This window comes from Ursus maritimus, unplaced genomic scaffold (assembly GCF_017311325.1).
Source record: "Ursus maritimus isolate PB19 unplaced genomic scaffold, ASM1731132v1 scaffold_1, whole genome shotgun sequence".
Classification (NCBI taxonomy): Eukaryota; Metazoa; Chordata; class Mammalia; order Carnivora; family Ursidae; genus Ursus; species Ursus maritimus.
The window spans coordinates 7,587,920-7,603,710 of NW_024423343.1; the positions used below are offsets into that span (position 1 = coordinate 7,587,920).

General features: G+C 44.6%; 1 protein-coding gene across 3 annotated transcripts in view; it reads right to left on the minus strand.

Moving 5' to 3' along the window:
* Positions 1–15,791, minus strand: part of EIF4E2 (eukaryotic translation initiation factor 4E family member 2) — a 31,502-nt gene that overhangs the window by 14,461 nt on the left and 1,250 nt on the right. The window contains exons 1-6 of one of the 3 annotated variants that reach the window (XM_040639022.1): positions 14,793–14,950; positions 8,814–8,928; positions 7,223–7,357; positions 2,170–2,274; positions 850–1,002; positions 616–752 (exon numbers count right to left, since the gene is read on the minus strand). In XM_040639022.1, coding sequence (XP_040494956.1) covers positions 616–752; positions 850–1,002; positions 2,170–2,274; positions 7,223–7,357; positions 8,814–8,928; positions 14,793–14,812 — 665 coding nt within the window. In that variant the 5' untranslated portion in view covers positions 14,813–14,950. Of the gene's footprint in view, positions 1–615; positions 753–849; positions 1,003–2,169; positions 2,275–7,222; positions 7,358–8,813; positions 8,929–14,792; positions 14,951–15,791 lie in introns of those variants that run through there. The other 2 variants (XM_040639007.1, XM_040639013.1) reach the window with 2 other exon arrangements.

The window sequence follows — 15,791 nt, forward strand, 5'->3', positions numbered from 1 at the left end:
ACATCCAACTCTAGGTACCCCGAGTCTTAGACCACAAAGCTTACTTCCCCTTTGGCATTCATGCTTCCCCCTTAGATTCTACTCTCACAAACACACTATTCTGCTTCCTCTACAAGTTCAGCTCTACACACAAGGAAGTAGAGTCGTCATTCCCGATAGAAGTCAATTTCCCAGGACAAAGAAAACAGACTGACACTCACAGGTTAAAAAGACATGCAAAAGTGGGGTGAGGGGTGGACAGGGAGGAGGACTTCATTGTTCAGTGAAATTATCTTAAAAAACAGCAAGAAAACGAAGAGCACTTTGTCTTTCATTTCAAGATAGCGGTTAGTGAATGAAAGACAAGACAGCCTGTGTAAATAAAGCAAGCCCAGGCGGTGCAACTGGGATTCTGCAGAAGGGCTCTTTCTAATACAAAGTGCCCCACAGTACAGGTGGGCAGGAAGCCTCACCCTCAAAGAACTGCTACAAGTGGCCAGAAGCACTAGAGGGGAAGACTGGTCTGTCCCTTCTCCATAAGTCAAGCTCCTGTACGACCATATTCCTCTGGGCCCAACTAAGGACCTACTTCTCCTAAGCTTAGGGACATGCCCCCCAAGCACCCCCAACACGTACTTGATGCTGTCGGTGTGGGTTTTGTACTCCATAATGGTGTTGGGAGGTAGGTTAAGCACTCGCCGAAGCGTATCCCGGATTCGGGCTGTGGTTGCTTGGTCACTGGCAGTCTTATTCCATATTGAAATAATGTCCTCCTACAGGAGGAACAGAAGGAATCGTCAAAGCACACCGGAGGCAGTGAGGAAAGCAAAGGCAATACAAGAAACCAGACCTGCCCATGGGGTGGCTTACCTGAAACCGGACAGAGACCACAGCCCCACAGATCTCCTCCCCAACCATGAACTGTTCCCCCAACATGGCCAGGATAAGATTCTCCCAGCAACGGGATGCCAAGCCCTTCCGCAGCCGAATAATCCATTTGCCACCATTTTTATTTGCATCGTCCTGTACAAGAGAGAAAGCAGTAAAATTAAAATGTGGTTTTGCAGGTCTTTTACTTTTGTATGAAGGCAGGGAAAAAGCAAGGATCCCTTGAACACTTAAGACGTCTTGTCACTTTCCAGTTATTGAACTTCATAGGAAAAATGGCAGTAGGACTAGGGAGACAAGAAATGGGAAAAAAAGAAAAACAAGGTGGGACTCCTTGGTACAAGCCATAACAATGAATGGCTAAACTGACCCTTTAAAAATAATCCTCTTTTTCTCGAACTACTTTAAGAATCAAAATGAAGTGATATCAGATTTCAAACACAGATCATTCCCCGCTTCAGCCACTAAAAGTTTAGAGTGTTACTATGTCTCAAGCACACAGACGTGAAGCCACACTTTCTACCAAATCCAGGCTAGAGACAGCCAAGAAAATTAATCGCGGCAGCACAGTCTGACAAGTGTTGCTGTAACAGAGATATACTAAATTAAACAAGAACAAGACAGAAACACTCAAGAAGAAGAAACATTTACGCTGGGTCTTGAGGAATGTAGAGTTAGGCAGGTAAAGCAAGTGAAAGGGCTCTGCAGGCGTAGAGAAAAACATGTCTGTGTACAAACTGGGACTCTGGGTTAGGGAGATATGCAAAGAGGAAGGCTAGCTGCACTGAAGGGAAGGCCTACGGGTGAGTGAGTGCAAGATCATGTGAGCAACGCAGAGTTCTGTAGGGCCTATAGTTGGGTGTGTGTTGTGTGTTCACCTTTGTCTTCTAAAAAAAATGCCCTGGCATCAGAACAGAAGATGGATTACAGCAAAGAGAACACAGAGCTCACCTCTCGGTCTGCAGCTACTGCCTGTAAGTAAGCTTACTTTTTACCCACCTTCAATCACACATACACTATAATAGTATATCACAGCACACACACACACCCCATTTTGATGGGAGTAAGGGTAATTAAAAAAAAAGTCCTTTAGTGTTGTTGTAATACCATGCTACTGATAAAAAAATCTTTGTAAACACACAGACAAGCAATGACATCAGTGCCTTTTCCCAGAGGTCCTGGCTCCAAGGATGTACCAAACAGGGATGCAACTTTGAGAGACTTTAAATACTTCTAACCTTAGCAGGGCTAAAAAAAAACCCCAAACACTCAGAAAAGCAGTCTGAGGTCATCTGTGCTTACCTCCCACATAGGTTTAATTCCTTCTTTGAAGAGATGGAAGTCACTGTGGCCTGTCAGGTCCCCGGGACGTACCATGTGGCTATAAAACCTCCAGAACTGCTCCACCTGTACAGAGAAGGCCCCAGAGCACAAAAGACGTGTCTTTTCTTTTTCTCTGAATGAGTATGACACTTAAGAGAAGAACATAAACATGGAAGACACTCCGCTAAGACCCTACTTTTTGGAGGATACATTTTCATTTGGGGAAGTATGTGCGAAGGAAGGCATGTTGTATGGGAAGTAGAGAAAAACATAATATTGTTGATACAAGAATAAACTCTAGGTGAAAAATGCCAGCCTCAGCCAGGAGCCCTAGTTATGGAAGCCCCAGGATCATCACTGCATGCTCTAAGAGGACCCTGTTTTACACAGTGGAACCCTTTCAATTTATTTATTTTTCTTAAGAAGGCTCTATGCCCAACGTGAGGCCTGAACTCCTGACCCTGAGATTAAGAGTCTCACACTCAGGGCCCCTAGGTGGCTCAGTCCGTTAAGCATCTGCCTTTGGCTCAGGTCATGATCCCAGGGTCCTGGGATTGAGCCCCGCATCAGGCTCCCTGCTCAGCCGAGGGCCTGCTTCTCCCTCTCCCTCTGCTGCTCCCCCTACTTGTGCTCTGTCAAGTGAGTAAATAAAATCTTAAAAAAAAGAAATAAAAAAGAGTGTTGCACTCTACCGCCTGAGCCAGCCAGGTATCCCAACACAGTGGAACCCTTTTAGTCTTCAGGTATATTAAGTGCCACATAACCTCAGCCTGAATGTATTTTTTTTTAGAACCAAATCACTTTTTAAAAAATACAGTATTATTAACTATAGTCATCATGCTGTACGTCACATCCCCATGAAGTTTCATCACTTCTCAATCAAAGACCGTTTATTGGCAGATACAGCATTAACTACAATGAATACATTTTAGTTCTGTTTGGTTATTGAGCACAAGTGATAGGATCAACCACATGCATTACTCTCAACCACGGTGCCCTTGATAAAGCCGGGACAAGCCAAAACCAACAGAACTCAGCCTCTCTTATTTGGGGTTGAAGTCCCTCTTCTTAGCTAGAAAATTTATGTTTCTCCTTGCCTCTCCTTCACAATCCTGTTAGAAAACTAGACATATTTCTCTATCAGATGCATGCTTACTTCTTCTACTCAAGCTATTCCCATGTCTCTCAGTAGTGCCAGGATAAAGAGACCTCGTTTCCCTAATCCTTTGTAACTCACAGGGGACACCTACAAAGTACCGGTTAGTGAAGAGGCACACTTTAGGAAGAAAGAAAAAACATGGAATAGTGTGAAGACAGTTGGTATTTGCCAACACGCCAATGAGGTGGCTCTAAACAAACACCCAGGAAGACATTATAACGTAGCTGAAAACAGGTATTGAGTAGACAGAGATTCAGATCATACTTCTAGATATGGATTATCCAGCAACTAAGAAGGAGACCTTACACTTTATGAAGCGGCTGTTCCCCCAGTTCCTCTAGAACAGGAACATGGGAACTGTCTCCTGTTATAAAGAAGTCAGGAACGAATGCCATTCATAGGATTCCGAAGCAGTGTCTCATCTCAACAACCGCTATGTTTAATCGTATACAGCAACTGGGGACAGTAAGTGGCCGTATGTATTAAACGAGCAATCCTTTTTCCACTCTGACACAGTGGGAAGAAACAAAATACACCCACTAGAACCTGTAGCTCATTGCGAATTAGGAATTGGGGGTGGGGGTGTTTAGGGAGAAGTTTACCAGCCACCCCCAACTCCCCGATCAAGCATTGCTTTATTAGCAGTTTGGTCTCTTCCAATTTTATAGCCAGACTACAGAATCTCATAGTCACAACCTTATATCCAAATCACAAGAGAGATGAAGTAAACAATTTGAGAAGTATTATTAGGCTTTAAAAGATTTTTTTCTTCCTTCTCTTTAGGCAATTTTGGTTTTTGAAACTCCTCACTGAAACCAAAAAATAAATGTTCAGACTCCAAATGTGAGCTGCACAAAAGACTTCAGAAATAATCTCGGGGCTCCTGGGTGGCTCAGTCGGTTGAGCGTCTGACTCATGGTTTCAGCTCAGATCATGGTCTTGGGTCCTGGGATCAAACCCTATATCGGCCTCTGCACTCAGCAGGGAGTCTGCTTCTCCTCTCCCTCTCCCCCCACTAGCACACACTCTCTCTCTAAAATAAAATCTTTGAAAAAAGAAATAATCTCAACTACCTTCCTCATTTTATAGTTGAGAAAATAGTTTCAGAAGTGGCCGTGCCCTGAGTCTAGCACCACAGCAGATAAGCCACGTGATCCCCAAGTCCACTGCTCTCCCATTTTAAGACACTGCCTTCTTAGTCACCCTGCCTTCAAGAACTTTTAAATATGGTCAAATATTAGGATTAAGGAGCATTGAGAAATACTGCTTTGGATTTGATAAAAGGTTCCACAATGTGATTACTTCTCTGTGAAGAACCTAATATTGTAAGACATTTTCTAATGCCTTGAATTACATTGACAGCCAACTTTAAACACTGTGGTCACACATCCACTGAATCTGGAAGAATGACACGCCAGATGATGCTGATGATGTTGCTCTAGTCAACTCAACATTTATGCCAGAAGAAAAGAAAAGAGAGGCGCCTGGGTGGCTCAGTCGGTTAAGTGTTTGCCTTTGGCTCGGGTTGTGATCTTGGGGTCCTGGGATTGAGTCCCGCATATGGAGCCCCATGTTGGGCTCCCTGTTCAGTAGGGACTCTGCCTCTCCCTCTACCCCTCTCCCCCCAACTTGTGTGCACGCTAATAAAATAAAATCTTAAAAAAAGAAAAGAAAACCCTTTGTGCACAAGCTCAGTAAATGCACATCTACCTTTCCTAAAAGGAAAAGAAACATGCTAGAAATATTCACAATTACCCCCAAATAACTAAACAGAAGCCTGAATGAAAACTCCTCTCCTTCTCCACCCTAGTTCAGTCTTCTCTGACCCTCTGAGTGCTCATCCAGCTGTTCAGAACATAATGGGCAGCTACCTTCCCTGTAATGTCTAACATTCCCAAATGGCAGGTCATCAACATTTTTGTGATAGATTCAGGAATGTTAGGAATGCACTGATATTTTCAAAAGTGTATTTCTATTATTCCCTTTACCAACAATTCTGTTCTTTTCATATCTCCTGTTCAAATTTTTAAGTTCAATTTTATATATACATATTTTAAGTTATTTATTCATTTTCTTAGTAATCTCTACACCTAATGTGGGGCTCGAACTCATACCCAGGAGATCAAGGGTCACAAGTTCTTCTGAATGAGCCAGCCAGGACTCCTTAAATTTAATTTTAAGCCCATCTACTCCAAAGAGGCTTTCCCCAAGTTGGAATTAATCCCTTCTTTCCTCTGAACTTCAAGAGCACTTTAGCTATGCCTTCCCTATAGCACTTCTCACTGTCTACCTGTATTAAAATCCCTGGGAATGACTTACTTCTCTAAGGGCAAGGTCTTAATTCATTTTAGAACTGTTAGTGAATTCATTCAACAAACATTTCTTGAACCAAATATGCGCCCAGTGCACAAGCTATTTTTAGTATTACAAAACAGCCTACATCTACCAGTAATAAGGGAGCACAGGCAGGCCACCTGGCTGGTTCAGTTGGTGGAGCATGCAACTCTTAATCTCAGGTCATGACTTTGAGCCCCATGCTGGGCATGGAGCCTACTTAAAAAAAAAAAAAAAAAAAAAAGTAAAAAATAAGGAAGCACTAAAGACTAAAACAAATCCTTGCTTTGGGCTAAAATTATATCAACAACTCAGCAGAGTAATCAGATAATCTGATTACCAGATATGTATATATATACACATACACACTGATTAGTAACAAATGGATAGTTTGCTAGAAATAACATTAAAAATATTAGAGACACTTGACTTGCACTTTGGTGTAATGGAAGAGTGAATGAAAGAGTATGTATGGGCTTTGGGATATAGCTTTTACAGCCTACCCAACCAGAGTTTTAATCCTGGCTCCTCCACTTCAAGTAGATTATGACTGACTTGACACTTTGATCAGATATTTAACCCAAGTCTCACTTTCCTCGCTTGTAAAATACAGATAATATCACTGATCTAACAGGGTTATTATATGATCAAAGGAAATTACATCAAGTGCCTATTACTGTGTCTTCCTTCTTTACCAATTTATTGTAATGCTTACTGTCTGTTATACTTTCCTTTTCCAGTGTCCACATTTTAAATGGGAAAAAACCTCCACAATTTCAAGTAAATAACAAATCCTGCATTTGATTCTGCCCAGAGATCAAATGTACAGCACATAGGAAGTGCATAAAAATTTTTGTTGAACAAGACTGGTGTTAGTTGCAGACAGTTTTCAGGGTACACAAACCTAGCCACCTGTGAGGGAGATAAGACAGAGCGAGGGCTATTTCTGACTCTGACAGTACCTACAAAACCAATTATTAGGATTTCATTTTCTTTCTGAACGTAGGAAAAAGATGCTACTTTATGCACAGTTACTAACATATCCAAAACCCTAATGGGAGGTTCCTTTTTCTTTTTTTAAGTAAGCTTTATGCCCCCAAGATTAAGAGTCCCATGCTCTACCAGCCAGGTGACCCGTTAATAGGAGATTCTTAGTATAAGAGAAACTTTTCAATTTTACTCTTGACTTTACAGTCAAGCTTCATAAAAATAGATACAATGTATTATAAAATCTTTTATCCTCCATGACACTTTGCACATAATAAGGACTCAATGCATACCTACTTAAACAAACCTGTATTTTTATATTGTCCCCTTACGGTCAATTTGACAATTCACATACTTCTTGATACCTATGTATGTTATCTATGGATGTCTAATGAGAAATCTAAGACGAACAAACCTAACCTTAGGGACTCAGGTCAAATAAGGAAACCAGAGTCCTAAATAGGTTACCAGGAAAGTAAATAAACACAATGAGGTAAGTATAGGCATGAATGTACTACCAAGGCTCACTACATTAAACCAGTAAGTACTTACAGAGGCAAAGGTGCCAATCTGTTTGATATTCTGTTCATAGCTCTGTGAACTGGTGGGACGGCCAGGGGTTCTCCGGGAGTACCAGAAGGTGTAGTTGTACTGCAGGGGATGTTCTGCTGGTCCAGGAACAACAGCCTGTGAAGTAAACGTGTGTTAATCTGGGGCATTTTTCACATGATCTGAGACTGAGAAAACAATTTACAGTGTCACCCCTTACCACCTCCACAAAAAGGACACATCTTCAATTGCCTGTAATATGCCCAAGAGTCCACTTAGTGGTTAACTAACTCTTTAGTGGGTAACGGACTCTAAGTACCTACAACATTTTATTGGTATTCTTATTTCTGTTTTCTATTTTAGGTATTTATGTTTATATCTTATCTCAGCCAAGTACTCCCAGGCCAGGTACTGCCTCCTCTATGACCCTTTATCACTTACTGGCTAGTAACCTGGGCAAGGTGACTAACCTGTTTGTGCCTCTGCTGCTTATCTCCAAAATGAAGAAAATAAAAATAACCATATTGTAGGGCTGCTGAGAGGATCATATAAATTAACAGATGTAAAGTGCTTAGCCCAGTGCCTGGCACATAGTAAGTGCTCAGTGTCAGCTACCATTATTATTGCTACTATTAAATGTAAGCCCCTTGATCTAGAGTCTCATTCACCTTTGTGTTCTTTTAGCACCTACAATGCTTGTTTCTGGATAGTTCTCCACCTTGTGAGAGAAAAAAAATTGTTTTGATATTTGAAAAAAGAAATTGATCTGGGACACCCGGGTGGTTCAGTCGGTTAAGTGTCTGCCTTCAGCTCAGGTCATGATCCCAGGGTCCTAGGATCAAGTTCCCCATCAGGCTCCTTGCTCAGCCGGGAGCCTGCTTCTCCCTCTGCCTGCCATTCCCCCTGCTTGTGTGCACTCTCTCTCCCTGACAAATAAATAAATAAAATCTTAAAAAAAAAAAAAAAAAGAAAAATTGATCCATCAATCTCTCATTCTCTAAATTTTCTCCTTTCTAAGTCACTTTCAGCTTAAAGAGTCTACAATTTCAAGGGATGTGTAGGATTAAATACGCAGCAGCAGTTTATGAAGCAACAAATAGCCCTGTTAAACTCCAGGGTTAATCTCTCATGCTGGGAGAATGCTGGAAAGCAAGGCAACATCTCAAGATCCTGTGGCAAGGGAAAAGTTCTAACTCCCAACATGAATGCCAGTGATTCAACAATCTTTTTTTGAGAACAAAAGCAGATATTCCAAGGGCACCTGGGTGGCTCAGTCAGTTAAGTGTCTGACTCTTGATTTTGGCTCAGGGCGTGATCTCAGGGTTGTGAGATCGAGCCCAGCACTGAGCTCCATATGCTCAATGTGGAGTCTGTTTGCCCCTCTCCCTCTGCTCCTCCCCCTGCTTGATCACATGTGCACGTGCGTTCTCTCTCTCAACTAAATAAACCCTTTAAAAAAAAAAAGAAAAAAAAAAGCAGATATTCCAAAATAGGGTGCCATCTAGTTAATCTGGTATCTTTAACATAACAGATTCCACAAGATAACCACGTCTCAAGTCCAAAGGCAATTCTGTGTATACAGCACAAAACTCACCTTCCTCTTACTGCTGCCCTGACTCTTGTCTCGTTCCGTTTTTTCCTTCTCACCATCTTTCTGTGTGCTGTTTTCTTCATTCTGATCATGGTCCCCACTGTCATCATCTTTCAATCTGAATGGGAAGGCAAAACAGTGTTAGGCCATGACTGAGCTGATTCTTGTCACCTCACAAAGCCACCGGGTCAAATGAACTACCATATAACCAACCCCAGGTCACTCAAAATACAGGCAATGAGATGTACAAGAGATGAGGGAAGAACAAGGGAGTGTAGAAAGGCAGTTAGGAGGAATTCCAAAAAAACATTGTCTGCCAGTTTGCTAACAGGCAAAGAAGAGGCAGTTTAAGGGATTGTTTTTTCGCCAAAAATAATGAATCAGTAATAAGAGTTTCTGGACTGTATAACTGCTTTGGCATTTCAAATGAAGTTTAAAAACTTACCTACCTCTCTCAACACTTCTAACCATCTCTCCTATCCTTCCCCACTGCCACTGCTTTAGCTCAGGTCCACTTCTCTGTCATCTCAGTTATCACAACAAATTCCTAAATGGTCTCCCTGACACAAATTATCTCCACCGTCTATCCATCCTCCACACAGCCACCAGCATCTTTCTAAATCCAAATCTGAGGGGCGACAGGGTGGCAGTCAGTTAAGCATCTGACTCTTGGTTTCGGCTCAGGTCATGATCTTAGGGTCCTGTGGTTGAAACCCCCGATGAGCTGCGCATCGGGCTTCACGCTTAGTGCAGAGTCTGCTTAAGACTCTCTCTCCCTCTGCCCCCACCCCCACACGTACGTGTGCGCGTGCACTCGCTCTCTCTCAAAATAAATAAATAAATCTTAAAAAAAAAATAACACAAATCCGATCATTTAACTTCCATGCCATCAACTTCCCTTGCCTTCTGATGCCCACCCTGCAGGACAAAGTACAATGAAATTTAAGATCCTCTAGAATCTGATGACTGCCTACTGATATCCTCTTTCTTTCCCCATTTCCCAAAGCAACCTATAGTCCCACAGCTGTGCTACCTGCAAACACTGCCCCTCAGCTCAATGTGCTATTCCTCACATGTCTGTTTTTCCTATTAAATGGAGGGATCTCTCAGAAGTCTTATTAATCTTTATATCTCCAGCACCGAGGACAAGAAGATACTGCCCTAACACGCTGCACAAGATGTTGAATCAATGTTAAATGAAAAGAAAAAGAAATGACTGAAAGAAGGAATGAATGTCTTTCTGCCTGGTAAGACTGGTCAAATGTACAGTAGGTGCTATCCTTCTAGAAGCAGTGAAACTACCCTAAGGCTTTCAGGTACATCTAAATCTCACTGGATTCAGATAAAAAGATACACAGAAGGTGAATTCACAAAGATAATAAGAATGCCATTTAGTTTAGAGCTGGAATATTAGCTTATCATGGATCTTCTCCAAAATCACCTTTGGCCCTAATGACTATCTAGTCCAATGGAATTAGGTCATTCTCGAGAAAGGTACTAGAAATGCTCAAATGATAACAGAAGATATTACCTTATATACCAATAGAAACATGTTGCAAAGCATTTTGCATTTTCTTTTGCCCATGAATTTCCAGGGCCTAGCACATAAAAAGCTCTCAATAAATAACAGAATGCACACACTAGCCATGTGTTGCGGTGCCTCTTCTGCTCATTTCAGAGCCCTAGCTGCAGGATATATTCAGGTGCACCATGCCACAAATGACCCCATCCCCACCCTGGTCAAGGTATGACTATGAAGGGCACCTGAACAAAGGGTATTCCAGCCTGGCCAATAACTGATTCCTCATGGTCTTGCTCAAAATTATGTGTAGATTCCTTCCGTGGCTTTTCCTCCAGGAGATGAAACATCACACAGATTCAGGAGCTGGGGCAATCATATGGGTCCCATATGAGAAAAGCCATGAGGGAAAGACAGTGAACAAGAGCAAAGCCAGCAGGGAGAAAGGGAATGGAGCAGAGAAAGTGGAGAGAAAAGTGGTTTTGTTTATGATGCTGCCATCTCACTGACTTAGTCTGACCTCTCTAGACTTCTGGGAGAACATTATTTGTGTTTATGATACTCCTTCCCCTTTATTAAACTTGAGTTGGTTTGGTTTACTTTCCTAAAGTATACTTGGAGCTATACAGGCTCCAAGTGCCACATTTAGCAAGCCACTTACTGTGTTTATCAGACGCTAGAGTGCCTGTCCCCAAGGACCTGAGTGAGGAGATGAGGTACACATACTCGGGCCTCAGCTTGGTACAAAGGTCCTGCTCTGTGCCAGTGTCACCTCCTGCTTGGTCCCAACAAACTCCTTCCACTCTTGTGTTATCAACGTACTTGCAGTTTCCCCATCTTACCCCTCTGTTATGCTCATTGTGTGGTCTCTTCTTGGAAAGCCCCTCTTCCCTTATTTAACTTGTCCTTTAGGACTCTGGATGAGAGCCACTTTCTCTTAGAAATATTTCCTAATCTCTCCTGAGGCTGGATCAGGCTCCCCTCTTCTGAATCTCACCATATAAATGTTTGTACTTGTCTCAGCTGTAATGTCATGGCTAATTTTTTGGCTCCCAATCAAAAATACCTCATGGTTTTTTATACTGAATAGGCCCAAGAAATTAATTCTTGTCTTTAGGGCACACTTCAGGACTCAAACCATTTCCCTCTCTTCTTACCTCCCATCCTCCACTATATCCTCTGGGGTCCCTTCCCTTTAAATCTTGAAGAGGGGCAGTCACCCCACATCTCTCATTTTACTAGCCCCAAGAAAAGCATAAGTTCCTTTCTTTGCTGCTAATCACAACTAGGAAACAGAAAAAGAAGAGCAAAAGTAATTACACCTGAGAAGAAACAGTGCTACTGAGATCCTTGGACCACACTTCCTGACTCCCTTCAGAGATGGTAAAAGGCAATCCTTTTTTTTTTTTTTAAAGATTTTATTATTTATTTGACAGAGAGACAGAGGGAACACAAACAGGGGAATTGGCAGAGGGAGAAGCAGGCTCCCCGCAGAGCAGGGAGCCCAACACGGGGCTCGATCCCAGGACCCTGGGATCATGACCTAAGCTGAAGGCAGACAACTGAGCCACCCAGGCGCCCCAGTAAAAGTAAATCCTAATGGACCTTCATCTTGTGTTATTTTTTGAGAGTGGAGCTAGCCAACTACCCTGCCCTCTAAGCCTATACTTAAGGCAAATCACTTGCATCCTATCTTCCAGAGGCTACTCTTCCCAGCTTGAAGCTGGATTTGAGTCAAGATACAAGCAGGACTAAAAATCAGTGCTCCATAGACTCAGGAGGGCAATTAGCATCTCTAAGGCTATCCAGACTGAGTGGCTAGTCTAAGTCAGCTCATCAAACTTCTGCCCAGGTTTGTCCTCATACTAACTAGGCCAATTCCTTGAGGATAGGAACTTGGTCTAAGTCATCTTTACATGTCCAGCATCAGACAGAGGCAGACAACAAACATGTTTAATGAATGTGCTTCTAAAATCAAAGCAATAGGGGCGCCTGGGTGGCTCAGTTGGTTAAATGTCTGCCTTTGGCTCAGGTCATGATCTCAGGGTCCTGGGACACAGCTCCATGCAGGTCTCCCCGCTCAGAGGGGAGTCTGCTTCTTTCTCACCCCTCTGCCTCTCCCCCCTGCTTGTGTGCACTCCCCCCCCAAAAAAAAACTTAAAAAATAAAATAAAATCAAAGCAGTCCAAGGCAGAGTAGGATGAGTGCCAAACAGGTGGTTCAGACAATACTTTAAGGGCCAAAAGCTAGCAAAGAGAGAATACTGACAAAATCAAAAATGGCATCTAGATCTGAAAACTAATCAGTTTGGGACCGCAGAACAGTGAAAGCATCTTAGGGTTTTACACGTCAAAAGGATCAATGACAGTGGTAGCAATTATGGTCCTAGGTTACACTCACAGAAGTCGAACCCACAAAGTTGGAGGGGTTAGAGCTCTTCTTTAACCTGAGCTCATCAGATTACAGTACCCAGCTCCAGGCACTGGACTTTAGGATGCTGGCAAACTGGCACCAGTCCTGAGGAACCACGTGGTGAAGAGTATAGAAGCCAACACATAACAACGATCTAAAAACTGCAGATTTTTGGGGCGCTGGATGCACTCAGTCAGAGGAGCTCTTAGTCTCGGGGTTGTGGGTTTGAGTCCCATGTTGGGTGTAGAGATTACTTAAATAAACTTCAAAACCAAGGGCAGAAGTGTGGTCTCTAATTGTTAATTTCAAATAAATGAAAGCTTTGATTTTTTCCTGCATAGTTAAGAAATGTTAAAAAATTCTGACTCAGTATAAGGAATAGTTAATAATTACAACTAATTAAAAATGATCCATCCAGGTTAATTTTTGTCAAGAGGTACTTGAACCGAGGTTAAACAACAAACCTGGGTTTGAATTCCACCACATGGGCCTTCCTGTTTTTGTGGACAAGTTACTTGACCTCAGAGGACCTCATTTTCTTATCTGTAGAAGGAGGTAACATGATTCCCTTTGTAGGGTTGTTATGAGTAGAAATAATATGTAAAAAGTATCTAGCAAGATGCCTGGGGAAGCCATTACTACCATTCTTAAATTAGCTTACTGCAGATCCCCAAATGATTTGGGCAGGACTGGCCTAGATGACCCATAAAGTGTCTTCCGAAGATGAAATTTTGATCTGTTCAATTCAGTGGAGGAAGGGATACATGATTTGTAGAGAGCTTTACTGAGGGAGGACTTAGATCTGGGATTTGGTGCTGCAGCGATTTAAGATGAGGGGTACAAATGGGGTGGGGGGACTGTGGCTGTTCTTGCTGAGATGGGCTCAGCAAAGCAGCAGGCTGGGGAAGAGTTCAGCCAGACTTTTTCCAAGTCCCAGCGAATTCTCAGCAACCAGGAAACATTCCCGAGGAGCTGCCTAGAGTGCTGGAATCCAGGACTCCTCAATTTGCAAACCAGCACTCATTGTCCTGGAAAAAACCAATTTCCGATCAGCAGCCAGTCACAACCTAAATAAACAGTGATGCCACTTATGTGATTTGATCCTTATCACACGCCCCTGCAGAAGCAGGGCATTAACCACTAACGTGGTTTAGATAACAATGGCCGGGCAAATCTTCTACTGTCAAATAACTGGTAAACTGGTGGGTCTGGGCCTGGAAATCTAGGTCTCTGGAGATCAGAGAGATTTACTAGACTACTAGAAGAGATAAGAACATAATCTACCTCAAGATACAATCGCTAGAGGGAAACATGCAAAAATACTCTGCATTTCCTTTTTGCATTTCCAACTGATGCTGGAACTAGGAACAAGACAGGGTACACACGAAGTAGAGACGGGGGGCTATGACAAGTGCGCTCGCTGGACAAGAAAACGAGCAGCTCCCAGTGAGTGAGTCGGAAGGGAAAAGAGGGAGGAGAAAGGAAGTAGGAAGGAGTCTGCGGAAGACGAGGAGCAGTCCGTAACTGAGCAGCCTCTGGGCGCAACAGCCACATTACCTCACTGCATCTTCCCAACTCTCCGACCCGGGCTGTTACCGTCCCCACTCTGCAGATGAGAACACTGACTCAGAGAGGCGAGGTGACCTGCCCTGGCTAGAGAGTGTGTGTGGAAAGCCGGATTCAGAGGCAGGGCAGCCAGACTGCGGAAACACCCAAAAACCGCCGCGGTCTCCGCCCCTCCACGCCGCTGGCCGCCCGCACCCACCGGGGCGGGGCGTCCAAAATTCTCCTTCCGGGCGTCACGGCCACCTCCGCCCCGGGACCCCGCGCTTTGCCCGCGGTCTGTACGACCCCGGCGTCTCCGGGACCCCTGCATCACGCCTCCCAGCCCCCTCTTCTTCCCGGCCGGCCGCCTGGGACGGGGAGGCCCGCAGCCCAAGCCCGGGAGGGAGGACAGCGCCGGGGAGTTTCTCCGCCGCCAGCCCCGGTGGGGGCGGGCGCGGGGAACGGTTGGGGGAAGGGACCCCGTGGGGCGGCCACGCGCCACTCACGCGTCGAACTTGTTGTTCATCCTCTCACCGCCGCCGTCGCCACTGCCTCACGGAGTGACTTCCGCTCCGCCGGGTCGCCCCTCCAGCTTAGGGCCCGGCTACTTCCGGCTGCGCAGGGCGCAGCGGAACGTCTGCGCGCTGACCCCGTGTGGGGCGGGTATGCCGGGACGCCCGCCCTGGGCGGCTGCGCGGAGGCGCCGGGGCTCGGCAGCGGTGAGGGTCGCGGCTCTTGGCGCTATCCGGGTTCCTGTCGCGCGTCCGAGGGGGCGCCCTGACCCCCTCCCGCGGCGGCTCGGAGAAAGAGGCAGAGCCGCGTCGCTGAGCTTGCGGGCTCTGGACTCACTGCTTGGTACAAATCCCGACTCCACCCCCAGAGCGGGCTGCACGATCCTGGACTCTCTTTTAACCTCCCCGAGGCTGTTTCCTCTTGGGTACCGGCCACGCTGTATTATAGTACCTGCCTCTTCGGGTTGCCGTGTGGATCGAACGGGATCATCAGTGTCAGGCGCCAGACATAGTCGCCCACAATAAATGTAGTATTGTAAATTTTTGCTTACTTCCACCAGGAGTTAAAGAGCTCATCTCCGCCCTTTGAGGCAATCAGAGAAGTTGAGAGACTCACCCCAGGTGACAAAGCTAGTGAGAAGCTTACAGGAACCACAGATGGGCCCCACCATCAACAAAGTGGCTTCCGGATCTAAGTCGTGGCTCCATATGCACGGGGCAGCGCGCACATAAACCGGAGTTGATGAAGTGAACCTGCTGGTGATTGAACCCCAAAGCCAGCAACCCTGTACTTGGGGGAGGGTTATTTCCGGGGTCCTCTCCCCTCCCCCAGCAATGTCCCATTGTCAGGTCTTACATGGCACTTTCACACTTTTGAATCACTTTCACCTGCACCTTTGATCCTTTGATGAGGGTAGATAGGAACCGAAATCTGTACCCATATTTACAGATGAAGAAACAGAGGCTGGGGGGAGGCACAAATGACTTGCTCAA